This window comes from Podarcis gaigeae (genome assembly GCF_964106915.1).
Source record: "Podarcis gaigeae genome assembly, chromosome: 3".
Lineage (NCBI taxonomy): Eukaryota > Metazoa > Chordata > Lepidosauria > Squamata > Lacertidae > Podarcis > Podarcis gaigeae.
Window position 1 is genome coordinate 46,721,752 of NC_139680.1, and position 17,442 is coordinate 46,739,193.

The 17,442-nt window shown below is 38.7% G+C and overlaps 1 protein-coding gene across 12 annotated transcripts in view; it reads right to left on the reverse strand.

Annotated features, from left to right (window-relative positions):
- Positions 1-283: 283 nt before the first annotated feature.
- The window catches only part of USP45 (ubiquitin specific peptidase 45), a 54,074-nt gene continuing 36,915 nt past the window's right edge, over positions 284-17,442 (reverse strand). For all 12 annotated transcript variants that reach the window (XM_083731282.1, XM_083731288.1, XM_083731280.1 and 9 more), the window contains 6 exons: positions 14,722-14,865; positions 9,693-10,383; positions 7,609-7,706; positions 6,804-6,890; positions 6,316-6,469; positions 284-5,101 (listed from right to left, as the gene is read on the reverse strand). In XM_083731282.1, the coding sequence (XP_083587408.1) occupies positions 4,971-5,101; positions 6,316-6,469; positions 6,804-6,890; positions 7,609-7,706; positions 9,693-10,383; positions 14,722-14,865 (1,305 nt within the window). In that variant the 3' untranslated portion in view covers positions 284-4,970. The remainder of the gene's footprint in view (positions 5,102-6,315; positions 6,470-6,803; positions 6,891-7,608; positions 7,707-9,692; positions 10,384-14,721; positions 14,866-17,442) is intronic.

Here is a 17,442-nt window from a genome sequence, read left to right on the forward strand (position 1 = left end):
TCAAACACAATAATCTGTTTAACATCTGACATTCATTTCTGGAAATTTCCCACTATTATTTTCCAACATCTTAAATATGAAACACACCTCAGAGAAGGGAACGATAGATTCTGGGTAAGCTGTGGGTTCAAAATAAGCCCTTTCCCATCCTAAAGTGGGGTGACTTTAATGAACCCACATACTGAATAAAGTAAGCTTGGAGAAAGAATAATTTAGAAACCAGAATATGACACCAGATTTCAGTTAATTTATCTTACCCCTTCAAATAAATGTAAACTGAACATTTTTCTCAACTTGTGTGCTGACTTTTATGTTTTATTTTGACAATCAAAAATAAACAAGTGTTTTTGTATCCCAATGGTATATATTTAGCAGACATTTTCATATTTTGCCTCCATTCAATTAAATACATATTCCTGTTTAACATTCTCTATACATTTTATACATAAAATATGTAAAAATACAGTAATAGGTTCATTTATTGCACATACAAAGTAAATTATGCTTGCATTTCTCTTTGCTCTGCAATATATTATTGGCCTGAATATTTTAATATAATCCAAGTCTACTAGTATACTGAAATATTAAGGAATAGAAAATCTGTTATTCATAGTGCATTCTAAATTTATTCTAAGTATCTGCCTCACAAAGTTCCCTGGTTTAATCTATCATATGTAAACCATTGAGGAAAAATATAAAATATTTCATTTCGAAATTAAGTATTTTGAAATTCTAGACTTCTTTTCAACACACTGCTGTTCCCCACAGGCAAATCAAGTTCTCATTGTGCCTTATACATAAAACTCACAGCGACTCTTGAGTTGCTAAGCGAACACCTTGGGAAGTACTGGCCTGAAATTTTGTAGCCTAAATTCCAATAGATCCAGGTTTTACAGTGTGCAGTTCCAAGATTTAGCCAGAAGATGGTGCAACTTGCACTGCTCAGTTACCATACTGTGGTCGTATCAGATTTCCTTCTATGGTGCCTCCTTATCTGAGGAAGTGTTTTACAGTCAGGGGACTGATTTCAGTCTGAACCACAACCACACTAACATGGGCATGCAAGTATAGAGAAAAAGAAGTCGAAGGTCAGGAGCCATTTCAAAAGGCTGAAAAGGTTGAAACGCATGGGGGGGAAAGCAAAGAGGGAGAGGGAGAATAAGTGATGGTGGAGCGTGTCTGTTATTGGGATACTGAATTCTAATTCTAGGGCTGAATATAAATACAAGAGGTGAAAACCTGAGGTAGTACAAGGAGATTGCAAGGGAGATTCGGGCAGAGATCTTTTCCAAAAATCACAGAAAACCACTCAACTATGATAGCTCCAGAAGTAGATAGCTAATTCGGCTTTTGTAGCATGAGCAGAACCCACACACTGTTCATTTGCTATCATGAGCCAGCCAAAGCGAAGCATATTTAAAGCCCACTGATTTTAATGTGAGCATTAAAAAAGTGTAGTTAACTCCCTTTTAATTTGACAGAATTTAACTTTGGGTTGCGTGAATTTTAAAGGATGCTTTTTAGAAAGGTGCCACTGAATTTTTTTAATATAATGTCTTTATTTCATGTAGAAACCAAAACATAAATCACATTCCAGAGCTTGTGTATGCATTCTTCAGAACTCCCGTACCAATGAATAGGTACCATTTCCTTTCAGTGTAAGAGGTTTTAACCCCTATTGAAACAGATAACAAATTCCTGTATGCACTTGAATCTTCATGTCTTATCCCCAAAGTGCTGGAATGCAGGATTTAAAATAAATTCTGGATATGATTGTGCATAAAAGGGTACATCTGAGTAAGCTACATTGTTCTAAATGTGCATGGGTGAGTGATGGATTTGTTGGGATAGATACGTAATCTGGAAATGATCACTCACTGAAACTGATTAATTTACTTTAAATTATCAGATTAAATGTGGATCATCATGGATTACTACAGGTCACAACAACTCTCTCTCCAGTGCTGGGATTATAGCATAATATCAATAAATTATCATTAAAATTGGAATTAGTGAGGTGGGTATGGAGACATTCTGGATGTATTCTGCAAGAAATTACTCAGAGATAGATGGATACGTATGTGCATGACACACTCACTGCTGTCCCATTATACAGCTTGTTAAATTGACTCTTTTGTTTTTAGCAGGCAGTGGGTTATATCCAACAGTGTTGCTCTGCTGGTAAGCAAAGCTGCTGTTACTGGAAAGGGAAACAATTTCCCATGATTCCTCCTCCCTCTTGCAGCCCCTTACTTCCCTTAAATATGCTCTGGAAGCCCCCCCCCCCCCACGCCAAACTGCTTTCCTCCCCATTCCATTGATGGAAGCCTTACCATCGGCTAAGACACATAACTGGCTGGAACCCAATGGCTACAATTTAAAGAGTATCCTAGAATATGAGGGGTTCATTGCACAGGAGAAACCTGGATTGTCCTGAAGCTGAAAAGGAGCATCCACAAAGAGATTATAATTTTTCTTTAAAATTCTCCAAGTCCTAAAAGTAGATCATGTGGTGCACAGGTAAAAAATAAGAAGTAAAAAAACTGCATTTCACATGTGGAGCTAGTCCCACTGTCCTCTGTACAATAGAAATAATATGGATTTATGCATATTGAGGACAGTTATAAACAGCAGCCCTGATCCTTTGTAAGAGACAGCAATATACCCCCACCCCCATATTTAATAGAAAAAAAAGTTGAGTACAGTCGGGAGTGTATATATTGTGTAAATCACAGAAACTAAGAAAATGTATAATTATAAGTTATCCAGTCACCACCCTAAAATGTTGGGTGTGCAGTAAATCAGCATGCTTGATTATATGATGCTTTGCAGATAAAAATGGGAGAGAACATAATGTACGACTAGGAAGTATATTTGGATATCTATAAGCAAATGCAAAACACTACTAAACCTTAGGCTACGTAAGTACAATCCTGGTAACAACACACACAACATAACGGCCTGTTTTTGACTATGTAACTTGTACTTCAATCACAATTCAACATATAATATCTCACGAAGTGTAATTCCATAGACCAACACATCATGTAAACAGAACATATCAAGAGAAATTAAAGTCCAATGGATGGTCAGGAGAGTTAGAATCTACACTGCCTCTCTGTTTAAAAAGGAACTTTGGCCAGTGATTGGATTTATTTTGTTCCATATTTCCGTCATGCAAGAATATGGTATGTAAACTTGTTTAATTTGTATGTTATGTTACTTAGTTTGTATAAGGATTATGTTACATGATGTTTGTTTAATTTAGAGCATGCACAGCTGACGAAGCCCGGTTGGGCAAAACAAGGTATTATCCCGGAAACCTTGTCGTGCCATACCTTCAAGTTTTCCATCTGATCCGATATCTACATACAAGGAATGTTAGAATCCTCAAAGCAGCGATACAGTCATACCTCGCGTTGAAGTAGCTTCGGGATGAATATTTTCGGGTCGCACAGTGCGGTGACCCGGAAATAACGCAGACGTTCAAAATGACGTCATGCGCAGAAGCGGCGAAACGCAACCCGCGCAGACGCGCCTTACGTTTACTTCAGTATGCGAACTGGGCTACGGAATGGATCCGTTCGTATCCAGAGGTACCACTGTACGTGGAAAATCATAAGATAAGCATATCATATTGTGGTTATTGCCAATATGCCAATTTAGGAACCGAATGGACTTGTGAGATATTATATGTTCAATTGTGCTTGAAATAGAAGTTACATAGTCAAAAACAGCCTGTTGCATTGTGTTTGTTGTTACTATATCTATAAGCAAAGTCAAATGTTCTGAAAAAGTAGCATAGTGACTATAGTCATGGTGCATATCTGAATACACTCCCATGTCAAGCACTCCTTGAATGTGAAAAGGGAGCACATAAGGTAGAAAGGTTCTGTTTTAATGGTTCTGTTCTAATCTACTCCCTGATGTACTCAACTTTCTGCATATAGAACTCAACATGCATTCAGAAGAGAATCTGTTCTAGAAGAACTGTGCAACATGCCTTTTTTTAATATATGAACTGACAGAATTGTAAAGTTAGAAGGGACCACAAGGGTCATCTAGTCCAGCCCCCTGCAATGCAGGAATCTCAACTAAAGCATACACAACAGAGTAGAACTCAATTGTTGAGCTTTCAACTTAAACTACAGCAATGTTTTAAAGGAACACAATTAGTGAATGGCACAGGCTAGCACTTAATGGTTGCACAAACAGAAAGCCTGTGCAATCTCTCTCTCTCTATTCCCCACTCCCTTCTATACTGCCCCGGAAAAGCCTTCTCCAAAGGAGAGGGCTGCACAGTGAGGGTTGTGTTATACTAGCTTGCAGTGGGAGGGGGGAAATCACCAAAATTAGGTGGAAGAATTTTGCTCTATCCTCTGCTGTACAGTCCTCTGCCTCCCCTTTTTGCAAGAGAAAGGTAGAGAAAGACTGCTTATGTGAGCTGCAACCCTACCTCTGTATTAAGAAAAAATCAGGCACAACTCCAGTTCATGTCTCAATTCATGTTTTTTTAAAAATGTTGCTTATCCAAAACTGAAATTTCACTACAGTATTCAGTTTCCAAGCATATTGTTTCAAATGCATTTTGGGGATTTAAATAATGAGCATGTGGGCTTATATTCAGAGAAACATGAAGTTGTTTCCACTTACACATGATGTGATTTTCTGTTCCTCCACTCTGGTGGCAGCTCAACATGCCCCTTCCAAAAGCAGCAACACAGGGTGCTAAAACTGCACCCTCTGCTGTTTGATGGGCAGCTGCCAATCAGCATAGTAAGCTACCCAACTTATGTGTGCATCTAGGTGCTTTGTGCATGCACCAGCTTCTCAGAATGCAAGGCATTGTTTTTAAAGTAAGAAATCATGGTAAATTTTGTTTTAGAGAACAGATAAAAGCACAATATTTACATGTACTGCTGCATTTAAGAAAACACAAAAATAACTTAGACTTTCAGTATTGATTACAGCTACAGTATTCTTTCATAGAAAAGCAAGTAAGCTTGTGAATTTAATACTCTTGATTCTGTAACTGCTTGTACATGGGTATCACTAACATATACCCACTGTCCTGCAGTGGCTCCTACAGAGTCTTTCAAACCTGAAATGCAAAAAACAAAACAAAAAGAGTTATTAATTACCATCATAGTGCAAAAGAGAATACAATATGACTAAGCCAGTAACTGTGAGAATTTTGAAGGTTTGCTATTGTATAAAATTCACTGAAACTTTGTTTTCATATCCTCAGTACTGCCAGCTTTTGCCTTAGCAAAAGAGTACAAATGAGTACAACTGCATGTTGAAGTGAGCCAGGATGGCCTTGAAAACTGAAGCTACTTTGTTGGATACTTCCACTGCTCTGTGCTTGGGCAGGGAGACAAGGGCCAGTAACTGGGGGCGGGGGGACAGAGAAGAAATGGAAATAAAAGTGCACAGAGCACCAAAACCCCACTACATGAGCAGTGGATTTCTCCTCCTTTCTAGCCTCTTGAGATTTCACTAGAAACTTGTCCATGTTACAAATACATTTCTGCTTCTGTGCAGGCTACACACTGATATTTAAAAAAAGAGAAATCTTAGCTTCTGAAGATACCCATTTTATGGGGCTGCTTTGTAAATTCAGAATCATTGAGTCTACAGCACAGATATCCAGCAGTCCTGGATACTACACAGAGTCCTGAACAATGTTAAATGACATCTTATCTCCAATGTAGAAGATACAAGATTTCAGCAGTAAATGTTAAGAAGGGCCCTGATGACCCATCAAGTCCAGCACTCTTTTGTCATGGTGGCTAACCAGATGCCTATGAGAAGCCTATGAGCAGAACCTAAGTGCAGTAGTGCTCTCCCACTGACTTCCAACAACTGGTATTCAGAGCCTTACTGCTTCCAACATAGTCATCTTGATTACTAGCCATTCATGGCCTTACTGTCCATGCGTCTGTCTAATATTTTAATGCCATCCAAGTTGGTGGCCATTATTACTACCTTGTGTGGGAGAGAATTCCACTGTTTTAATTATCATGTGCTGTGTGAAGAAGTACTTCCCTTCAGTATGTCCTGAATTTTCCAGCATCCAGATTCAAAAGTTACTGGAAATCTTGAATGTGCAAATTATTGCAAGCGTAAGAAACGGAATGTCTTAATTGTCCTTTTGCTGAAAAAAGGTGGGCTGGATCTAAAATATAAATGTTTATTGTAGTTGCAGAAGTACTGAACTGATAAAACCAACTGCGTGATACTGAGAAAAGGGCATGCATTTAACGTACTAGATGTGCGTGTCCCCAAAATACATCATTTTATTTAGGTACATACCTTGAACATTTCTGTTGCTAGAAATGTGCTCCAACATCTTTTTGGATGGTGCTCTGACTTTCACATATGCTGCATAGTGACCTCCTCGCATGGACCCACTATGCTCCACTATTCCATAAAGAGAATAGAGAACTTTCCCACCATCTGCCACATTCTTCATTGCAAAAACAAAAGGGAGACAGAAAGGGAGAAACGTGATTTCTATGCAGTGAGTTTTGAGAACATACTCAGCTTAAAAATATAACAATTAGCAAAAACAGTGACAAGCCTTCACTAATTCTACATCTTAGGCTAGCAAAAGGTGTGGTTTTTTTAAGCTATTACCAATTCAATACAGCTATCTTGACTTGGCAGAGAAATGAGGCTTTCTGTAATTTAAGGGGAAGCCTTAGGCTTCACTTGAAAACAAAGACAGCTGTAAAAACTGAAGCCTGAAATTATCTTTGAAGTACTGTATAAATTGAAATGGTGCTTCTGACATGCCATACCTTGCAAGAGGCAGAACAAAACGGAGCCAAGTCCAAAACAAGAGGGAAATCCACATGACGGTTTACTTTCCTTAGACTCATACCAGCCTGAAGAAGAAATGAAATATTTACTGTTTCTACTTGAGTGCCACCTGAATCCAGCTGTACTGCAAAAGCATAGTACTGAACTTTTTAAATTCAAAAATTCTGAATCGACTGCAATGACAAGAACAGTATACATACACTGACAAATTTATTTATTTACTTGTTACGTTGATAAGAAAATTGCTAAATTCAGTCATGCAGAAATGCAACATAGAAGGCTAAATTGCAGTACCACAAAGAGAAAGGCTGCATCTGTTGAAATTATGTATTGTACAGAACTAAACTGCATTTTTAAAAAATCCTATAAATCTAAAGACCCACTTACAAAATGGCTCAGTCATTTCTACCTTATTTATTTATAAACCACACAGTCATAGAAAATATAACAAGGCAGTACACAACATTAAGAGCCAACAAATCCTACTCAGAGTAGACTCTTTGAAATTCATGAACCTTTGTTAGTCATGTGTGTTAGCTTCAATGGGGTCTGGTCAGAGTAGGATTAGCAATGGATACCACCCTAAAACACAATTTTCTTTGGCTGTGTATAAAAGGATCAAGTCTTTGATATTTCTTCCACAGTCAAAATGCGACATGGATGAGGATAATTTTCATCAGCAGAAGAATCACTAGTCACTCTGGAGAAAATACAGTTTTACAGAAATTCAGTACAGTCCAAAATTATAACTCGTTTCAGTAACACCTTATTTCAAGACTTTACCTGATGAAATCTTTTCAGATGGAGAACAAGAACAGCAGGAACCGAAGAAATCAACAGCTGCTTCCTGGCATTTGTATATACACCTTCTATTTTCTTTTCTGTACAGAAAAAAAAATACCAATTTAAAAAGCATGGCAGTATTTTTTATTTTCTGTAGTATTTTAAGTATGCATACAATCCCTACAAAAATCCAGAAAGATGAATGTTTAGTAATAGTCCTATATTCTTATTTTTCAGATGGCAGCTGAGGTTAAATAAGCAATGATTTCCCTAAAGTCACCAACACAGCTAAATATCTGAGCCAAAAGTCTCCAAGATCTAATTCCATTAGACTTTCTACTGAGAACACTGGCTCAGTGAACATATTGAATGTTCAAAAATGGTCAGAAGGACCTCTCTTTTTTTGCTGGATATTTTGGACATAATATTGGAGAAAAAAATATTTCATATTTGATTATTAATTTTATAGTCAAACTAAAGGAATGGCTCTGGGAAATCCTGTTGCCTCTAGCACAGCAAATTTATGTAAGTCCTACTTCAATAGCCACTATCAGTTCTGAAAAGAAGAAAAACCTTCATGTACAGTACAGCAAGTATATGATATTACTGCTCATCAGGACTGTGTGTTTTCCCCATGTTTTATACAGATGAACATGGATGATATTCCGTCATATGAACTTACAACAGACACGGTGTTCGATGTTATGATTTATAACTCACACATACAAATTTGTGTAAAAAAATGACAGCAAATCCACTTTTAAAACAGATAGATACAGTCATGGAAGAAACACTTATCAATTTTTAATTGGCCCGGACACTCAAAACAGTGTTTCCATGCACTGAAGCAATATATCTCACATTATCGGGTGCTAAGGGCAAACAACTTGTGGAAGTAGACAGACCTCAGTCTGGTCCAGCAAGTCATATTGCTAAACTCCTAAATTATGTTCTGAAGGGAGTAAGTTTCTGACAGAGAAAATTCAGCTAGAGGCAACTATTGCGATCTAGCCACTCTCCAACTGCATTATTTCCCATGTTTACAAATCACAAGACAAATCTCAATCTCTTTCACGTTGGAGTGATTTTGCTGAGAGGAACTGGGAGACATCAATAGAAGAAGAAAAACACTGTAAATGCATTTTGGCCACAAGAGGGCATTAATATACAAATACAAACTAATGAAAGATGGTGACAAATGTCGTATTTATTTAGGTCCTCTAGAATATATAAATCACACATGCACGTATAGACAAAACCTATTTATGCTACTGGAATAAATTACATATGTGGGGAATCTGCATAAATTTCATCAATCACAAGCTTTGTATTATATGTCAATTAGAGTTAAGGTTTTGTGGAGTTTCTTGTTTTTTTAAAATTTGAAGTGCTTTGAATGTATCACATCAATATGTAATTGAGTGCATTTGTAGCCAAAATGGCATTATTCACACAGAAGAGGGACGTTATTAGCATGCTCTGGGGAATCTCAAGTTCTGTAGAGAGACAGCCAAAGAGGACTGAGCTTGCCTGAGTAGGCATAGAATGACAACCAAGTGTCCCGAATCTTGCACGGGAGCACTGCACACCACAACCTTATGTTGCAGGCCCCATTTGTGCTTGTGTCATACAAATGTAATGGTTAAAAAGATTTAAGATTATTGAAAAACTGTACTGAGGTCAAAAAGATTTGCAAAGACATGGTGAGATGAACAGGTTCCCCTCATTAGTTCAGTCTCTTAAATGTCACTGGTTGTGTTCTGTGGTGCAATCATACAGCTTTTCAGGGTCTCTTGGTTATTCAGCCAGAATCCAAAGGACTATTTTAGGCTGATCAAGGTCTTGGAAATGCCCAAAAAGAGTTCTGAACTTTATATCTGGAGAGCGGACTTTCATGCCGGGTGACAAAAGGTCTTTGAAATTCCTCTCTGTTTCAAATGCAGTTTACCATGCAGGATGGTGGCTGCTTTTGAAGGCATATAATACATTCCCCATCCCCCCGCAAGTGTGCCAGAATCATACAATCCTTTGGACCCTAGAAAGTTGTCTATGTGAAACAATATACTCAGCCACCATTTCATTACCTGTGAAATTTCCTTTCTTCTGCTGCTTCTGTTTCCGTTCCGTACACTTCTCACACAAAAGTTTGTTGTTTCCCATTAAGAGCTCCACATATGTAAACTGGTAGAGGCATGACTGGACTGAACATTCTTTAGAACTAGTTATGTAACACTGAGAAAGAGTCTGGAAAGCATTTTGAGGGTTTTGCAGTAACGTGGGGTTCTCTGCTGAAACGTCTATGTTGTTGGACAGACTTGACAGCTGATCTCTACTGAGAGTCCCTTCAGTCTCACTGACACCACTACCCAAGCAGAGGTTTGATAAGCCAGTAGTAAGTCCCTCTGTACCGCCATCACTTGATTTGTTACACTGTGGTTTAATGCTTGCAGATAAATGTTTATGCTCATCAGTGCACACACCAGGTGTGCTACAAGCTCTGCTGGAAGCAGTTTGCTTAGAATGACTTTCGCTTTCAGAGGCCTCACTGTCTGCACCAATGCTACTTTCAGAATGACTTGCTTCTTTTTCACTGCCTTCAGTCTGACTTCCATTTGCTGCAGATTCCATTACCGAACTGCTGTCTCCTGTATATGGAACAGCAGATCTGCCTTCACCTTTAGTGTTTCTGACTTTTTTGTGCATGATAAAATGTCTTGTTTCTTCTTCAGCAGAGGAGGAATTTTTGGCAAATCTTCTTTCATGATTTTCTTGGTTCTGTCAATTTCCACATCATTAGCAAAAGGGAGGAAAAAAACCCAAACGTAAGTCTGTTGAAAATCCATAAAAGCATTGCATTAACTCTTAAAAGCATATTGAAAAGATGGGTTTTAAAAATAAAAATAAAAAACAGTATTTATGCATTTGCTTTAAAATGTCTTTGGCGATGTATTCTAACCTGAAATATCCTAGACAGAAAAACCCTTTAACCTATCTTATGGAAACCCTACAGCCCCTCCCAGGTGTTAAGAATAGCAGAAGGGGCTTCTTGGTAGTTCCACTACCCTCAGGAGTTTGGGTGGTGGTGGTCCTGGAGAGGGCATTCTCTATGGCAGACCCCAATATCCTCGTGGATTTCCATGGTCTTTATATAAGATGACAACAAAACCAGCCACAGAAGGCACAAAGACATACGATTTGATAATGGTTTTGAGGGGATTCCTTGCACAAATGATGATGATCCATAAGTATCTGTGCACTGGATCCATGTTTTTGCATAGCAGTGCTGGAAAGCTCTGGATCTGTGATGTTTACAGATCAGTGAACACAGACACAGCTGACCAGTTATTTGATAGGAGTTGCAGGGCAGTCCAGTTTCCTTTCCCCAAATAACTCGCCTACCCCCATGCCCTTCTCAGTTACTCCACCTTCTGGTTAAGCTACTCAGATACAGATAAGCTCTGAAAAGTATATAGAGCTGAAAGAGGTAGTGCCTAAAGGTGTAAAGGGACCCCTGACCATTAGGTCCAGTTGTGGCCGACTCTGGGGTTTTATTGGCCGAGGGAGCTGGTGTACAGTTTCCGGGTCATGGGGCCAGCATGACTAAGCCGCTTCTAGTGAACCAGAGCAGCGCACGGAAGCGCCGTTTACCTTCCCGCCGGAGCGGTACCTATTTATCTACTTGCACTTTGACATACTTTCGAACTGCTAGGTTGGCAGGAGCAGGGATCGAGCAACGGGAGCTCACCCCGTCGCGGGGATTTGAACCGCTGACCTTCTGATCGGCAAGTCCTAGGCTCTGTGGTTTAACCCACAGTGCCACCCGCGTCCCTAGGTAGTGCCTAGGATATCTTAAATTTAATGCATTAATTTAGTATTGCAAACAAAAATATTTAGTTACTAACCAAACTTAAAGCTTAAATTCAATTTTTGATTCCATGCAATTCAGACTTAGATTCTATCTGTAATAAAATCTCTTACACTTTCAAAATCAATTTATCTTAAGGGCTTGTAAAACTTCTGCAATAAATAAAGAAAAAACAGTGGCAGCTCATTCCTCTCATGACTCCAATTCTACAATATTTCATGGATGGATTATTCTTAACATAAAGCTATTTTGGCTGGTTTGAGCAGTAAGTGGGATATGAAAGCATAATAAAAATGAATGTGTACAACTTAAGTAAAACTGAAAGTGTTTAAAAATCCATCTTGAGAACTATATGAACACTATTATACATTTATCAACACTACAAAGTTTAACTATGATTAATAAAAGCAGCATTAGGCTCAGCAAAAAGGATTTAAAAGCCTGCCTTCCAATAAAGTGTTGGTTTTTTTCCAAATGCCCTTGAATATTCAGATATAGCTGGGCTTTCTGTCATCCTTGGCTAAGGAAAGAGGTTCCCAACACATGGTGTTTGGAATTGGCAGTGTCCTATCTCAAAATAAATTTTCTAGTAAATATAAAGACGGTAAATATCCCTTAGGTGATAGTCCTAAATTACCTCAGCTGGAACTAAAGTCCACTGAATTCAACCGGGCACACATACAAGTTTATGTTTATATGACCAAGGGGACCAAGAAAGCTTTCAACTAGCAACAAGAAACTTTCTAAATGAAAGTGAACCATTTAACTATAGAGTGTAAAGACCTCTTTAGGTCATTTACATACTCCTCCTCAGATGTATTTCTCTTTATTTTAATTCAGACTTTGAATTCTAAAATTAATCAGCCTCTAGACCCTATTAGAATTTTCCCAACTTGCTGTATTATTATGGGCAAGTCACTCATCTAAAAATGGGAACGGCTTCCATTAATTTCTATGGCTCAAAGCTTATACTCTTAAAAGCCTTTCTAAACAATCAGGAGGAAGGGAATTGCACTTTAGTGGCATGGGATCCAAAATACCCTTCCTTACAGAAGCACTTGTATTGGCTGTATCACATTTTCCTAGTGCTCAAATCACAGCCTATGTTGCTCATCTCCCAGCAAGCAAGGTCTTTGGACTGAAAATTCTGCCAGGAATGTGGCTGAGCAAGTTTCATGGGCCACCAACAGGCCATCAACATTTCAGGAAATGGAAGAGTCCAAGCCTGTACCCCAGAGTAGGGGACCCACTACCAATACCTGCAGGCTCCTGATCCTGATATACTCATCCTCACTGCTGCTGCTGCTGCTTGTTTATCCGCCCTCTTGAAAGGAACAAGCAAGGAGAAGGAGCAGAAACCCAGCATGCCTCACTGATTATCTTAGAGGACTGGGCCAGTGGGAGAGGTAAGCAAGTGAGAAACAACAGCAAGGTGGAGGGCCATCTCATGCAGTATCTTGCCTCAAAGTACCAAAAAGCAGCACTTGGTACTATCAGTGACTTACTGATACTGCTGATGACATTCTTGATCACCCCATCCCATGTCTGAGACTGCACAAAAGAGACTTGCATGAAAGTTGAAACTGACTGCTTTCCTGCAGGCAAACTATTGGGGGGGTGGGGCAAAACTCATAGTATTTACAATTATTCAATTCCCATTGAAGGATTTCCCAAATAGCCCCTGAAATTCAGTTCCCTGTATTGCTAGCTCTGGATTCCTCCACATACAGTCTGAGCATTCCCACTTGTCTTGCCTTTTAAAAATAAGAAGGGGGGAAAGGAACACAGCACAACTATTATTCTCCATGCATTGTACATGGCCTCAATTTCTCACTGCTACCTCTGAATCAATATGGATTCCCCCCCCCCCAAAAAAAAAGATTAAAACATAGCAGGGGCAGTCTGTGGCCTGATGGTCTCACCACAATTCCTTTAGTGACCTTTGCCACTATACAAGTGGTAGAATGTTTGAAGGAAGCCTTGTGGTCCAGTTTCTGAAACTGGAAAAATAAAAAAAGCATCTCCTAATTCCAGACTCCATTAAAAAAGAGGGGGAGAGTTTCTACAAATTTGCATGACTGCATACAAAGAGATGCCAAGTAGAAGATTTTGTTCTAAGAGCAAATGTATCAAAATCTGAAACAGACAACAAACATAAAAATCAAAGCATTTGTGTGTATATGGTAGTGGGGGGGGGAGAAGGGGGGAGAGAGAAAAGAGCACAATAATGGAAGGGAATGAAAAAATAAAAAGCATAAATAGCCATTGAAACCTTAATGCCATCCAAAAATAAATAAGTAGGTTTTAAGATTTTCAGCAATGGTATTTTTAAAGTCAGTGGATTAAAAGAACGAATAGAAGATGGGAAATTCTGCCAGACTGCCTTAGAGGCCTCACGCTCACCACTCAGCTGTTAAGCAAAATATTTTTTCATCTGTCAAATGCTGAAGGATATAGGTTAAAATTTTAAATGAAAAAATGGTCTGAAGTATTCTATTTTCAATAAATGATCTAAACATAAAAGCTTTCCTTGTAAAATAATCTACAGTAGAATATTTGCAGCAAAAAATATCAGCATCTCACATTGTATTAGCACATCATATCTGCAGCATGCTGTGCCACCATCAGGAAGAACCATGTTAAGAGGCTGAACTATGGTTCATAGGCCCTTGGGCCACTGGAGGCTGAGCACATCATGGAAGCCATGTTCCAAGTCTCCCGGGAGACTGTGTTGGCTGCACTTCTCATATAGTACACCCTGCCAACTGATCCACCAAATGGCACGAAGGCTGACTTGTCTGCTCTCTTGGCCAGCCCTGCACTGCTTGCAATTGCAGCCAGAAGCAAACTTGGACAACACTAGAGGAAAGCAGGGAGGAGGGCACAGAGTGTGGAGAATGAATTTGAAAAGTAGCTTTTTATTTTATTTTATTTTAAGAAAGAAAGATCATTTTTAAACCCATTTTTTTATAAAAGAAAAAATAACCTACAGACACACACACATACAATATTTATAGGTGTGGGTGTGAATATATCACACACATTTAAGTTTCATAAATACAGTACTTTAAAATGTATTAACACCACATCATGAGCCCCGGAAGTATTCGGTGTACATATATCAAAAAATCTGCAATACAGTGCTGTAGATTAAAAGAGACCTATTCAAACCAAATTTGCAGCTACTGCAAATTTCCATAAAAATGTGATTTGTTATACAACTAGTTGAACTGCTGTTGCATTCTTACCTTATCTTTTGTTAACAAATGTTTTCTAGACAATTTAGATTGTTGATTATTCAGAGCAGTAACAGAAGAACAGTTGTACTCAACATCTGCTTCTTGGATATGTTTACCTCTGCTCGTCCTCCCAAAAGGAACAGGTTTTGAGATCTGGAAAATACACGTGGTTATTCAAGGTAAAACATACAATCTCCTATATAAAAAAATATCCTTCCCTCCTACCTTTTCCAAACAAGATAGTGCTGGCTTATATCAATATGCACAGGGTAAATTAGACATTTGACACTTTAAAAAATATATATCTGGTTAGTTTACTGGTCAAGTCCTAATCATATCATGTAAAATAATATTAATGTGTTTAAAAATTTAACTAGATTGTGTTAATAATTACAAAGACATGTATCTTCTAGAAAACTTCACAAAATTACTGCTCCCAGAAACTTGAGAGAGTAGCAAAGGTCAAGGCTTTCCTTTTAAAAATCAAATACAATGGGCTAAATCAGCCTTTTCCAAGCTCAGGTCCCTAGTTGTTGTTGGTATACAGCCCACATCAACACCAACCACCAGTCATGTTTGAAGGAAATAATGGATGTTGCATCTGGGCACCCAAGGCTACAGAAGGCTGGGCTAAGAGGTAGTCCGAAGCCTTGAGCACTTGCAATCTATGCAGGGTTGCTCCTTCAGGAACTCCAGAAGCTGCCTTATACTCAGTCAGGCTACTGTTTCATCTTGCTCAGTAACTAGCAGTGACTTTCCAGTTTTCAAATGGGGTTTTCTCTGTAGATGTAGGGACTGAACCTGGAACCTTCTACATGCAAAGCACATGTTCTGCTAATAGAGCTGCAGTCCTTCTCCAAGAGCTATGGTCCTGCCCTCAAAATGTTCCGGCAACTGTAGCTAAGTGTCTATGAACAGCTGTAGAATTTCCAAACATAAATCAAGTAGTCCCTGAGCATTTTCAGAGCACATTCATCTATTATAAATTCATTTGGGTATTTTATACCCTGCTTTTAGGATTAAAATTTCTCAAAGCCCTTTTTTGTTAAGTTCACGAAGAACTGATGTCTGTCTCACCATTAGGCTGACTACCTAGGATGGATGCAGTGTGAGAGGTGTAAATCAGCAGTGACAGGAGGCTGTCTGAAGTAGGGGAAGAAGCTCAATAAACCAGGGTTAGGGAACTTGTGATGCCCCTCCCCCAGCTGTTGGACTCCTAACTCCCATCGGCTTCGAGCAGCACGGCAAATGGTCAGAGAAGAGTTTGAGTCCAGCGACAGTTGGGATCTCCACCAGTTCTCCATCCCTGCAATATGTGAAATCTAAGTATTCCCTACAAAATAGTGACATCACTGCCTTATTAAGGAGTGCATGCATTTGCACATACATACTCATTACATACAAGTGGTCAAACATGTAGTAAATTGAACAGCTTTCCAACTCCAGAACAAGTATAAAAAGTATAAAATTGCTTGAAAAAGAAGACACACAAAAAACACAACCCACAAGTAAAAGATCCTGCAAGCTGAATGTAGAGATTTAGCCAACTCCACCTAGCTTTCTTCACTGCACCTTCCATAGTCATTACATGCTGGTTTCTCTGTTGAGAGATACTGTTTACTAATCTATTTCACATAGCAGGGTCCTAGGGTTTTAAAGGTCCCCTCCACCTGCTTGACTGGCTTCAAGGCATATCCTTCCTTTCTTTTCTATTGGTGACCAGTTAAAGTAATACAGTACAGCTGAAAGTGTGTACTCACATATGCTTGTTTTAATAAATTTCAATTCACAGAAAAATGTGGTAGATTTGTACATGCATATGGGCTATCTAGTCCAAATCAGTAGCACTAGCCTAAGGAGATCATATGTTGCAGAAAAGCAAAAGAACTTCAACTCTACAGGTAATACTCAAACATCTGACAAGGCTGGGCCTGTACAGAATACAAACTTCATTTATTTGCTCATTTCAAAGTCGTGAGGCGGCTTAGATAACCAGCTGAGGACTGCATCCATCAGAAATAGCTCTTTTCCCACAACAGTGATCCTTACCCAACCCCAATAATGCTACTTGTTAAAAATACCTGATTGCCTGAAGAAGTTCACCCTTCATGGGTCAACACTGAATAATTTAGGTCATTTATTTTAAATATAACTGATGCGGCTGAGCAAATTCCTTCTCTCCCACCTGTCCACCCTTCAAATACCAAACACTGTGAGGGTGCTTATACTTTATGAGGAAAACACCTCTTTCCATAAGACACTTCAGTTACACTGCATGTTTTCACTGTGATAACAGATTCATAGCAGAGAAAATGCTAATAACTACTTGTAACACATCAAGTTAATGCTTATACTGCTCACCTTTTATATCTGACAAGATCAGTTGTGTGCTTCTGGTATAAAACCAGTATATCATACAGGCAAAGGGAAATGGCTAGATAATAAATGTGTTTGAATTTATTAATCTTGCATAAGAGTCCCAATTCAGGAAGAGCAATCCACACACATTAAAAAGGCTCCAGGCATGATTTATTTTTTTAAAAAAATCTGACAGTCACCCCTTTGGTCAGTGCAGATGGTCAAGTTCAGTTTTGCAGTGCCAATATCTAAAGTTGGGTATGGAGAGACTGAATCCTGGCAATCTAATGTTTTGGCTGCTCCAATATCCAACACAGCAGCATGATGCTAATGTAGCAATCGTAGCTATTTATTAAAGAAGTTGTTTCTTAC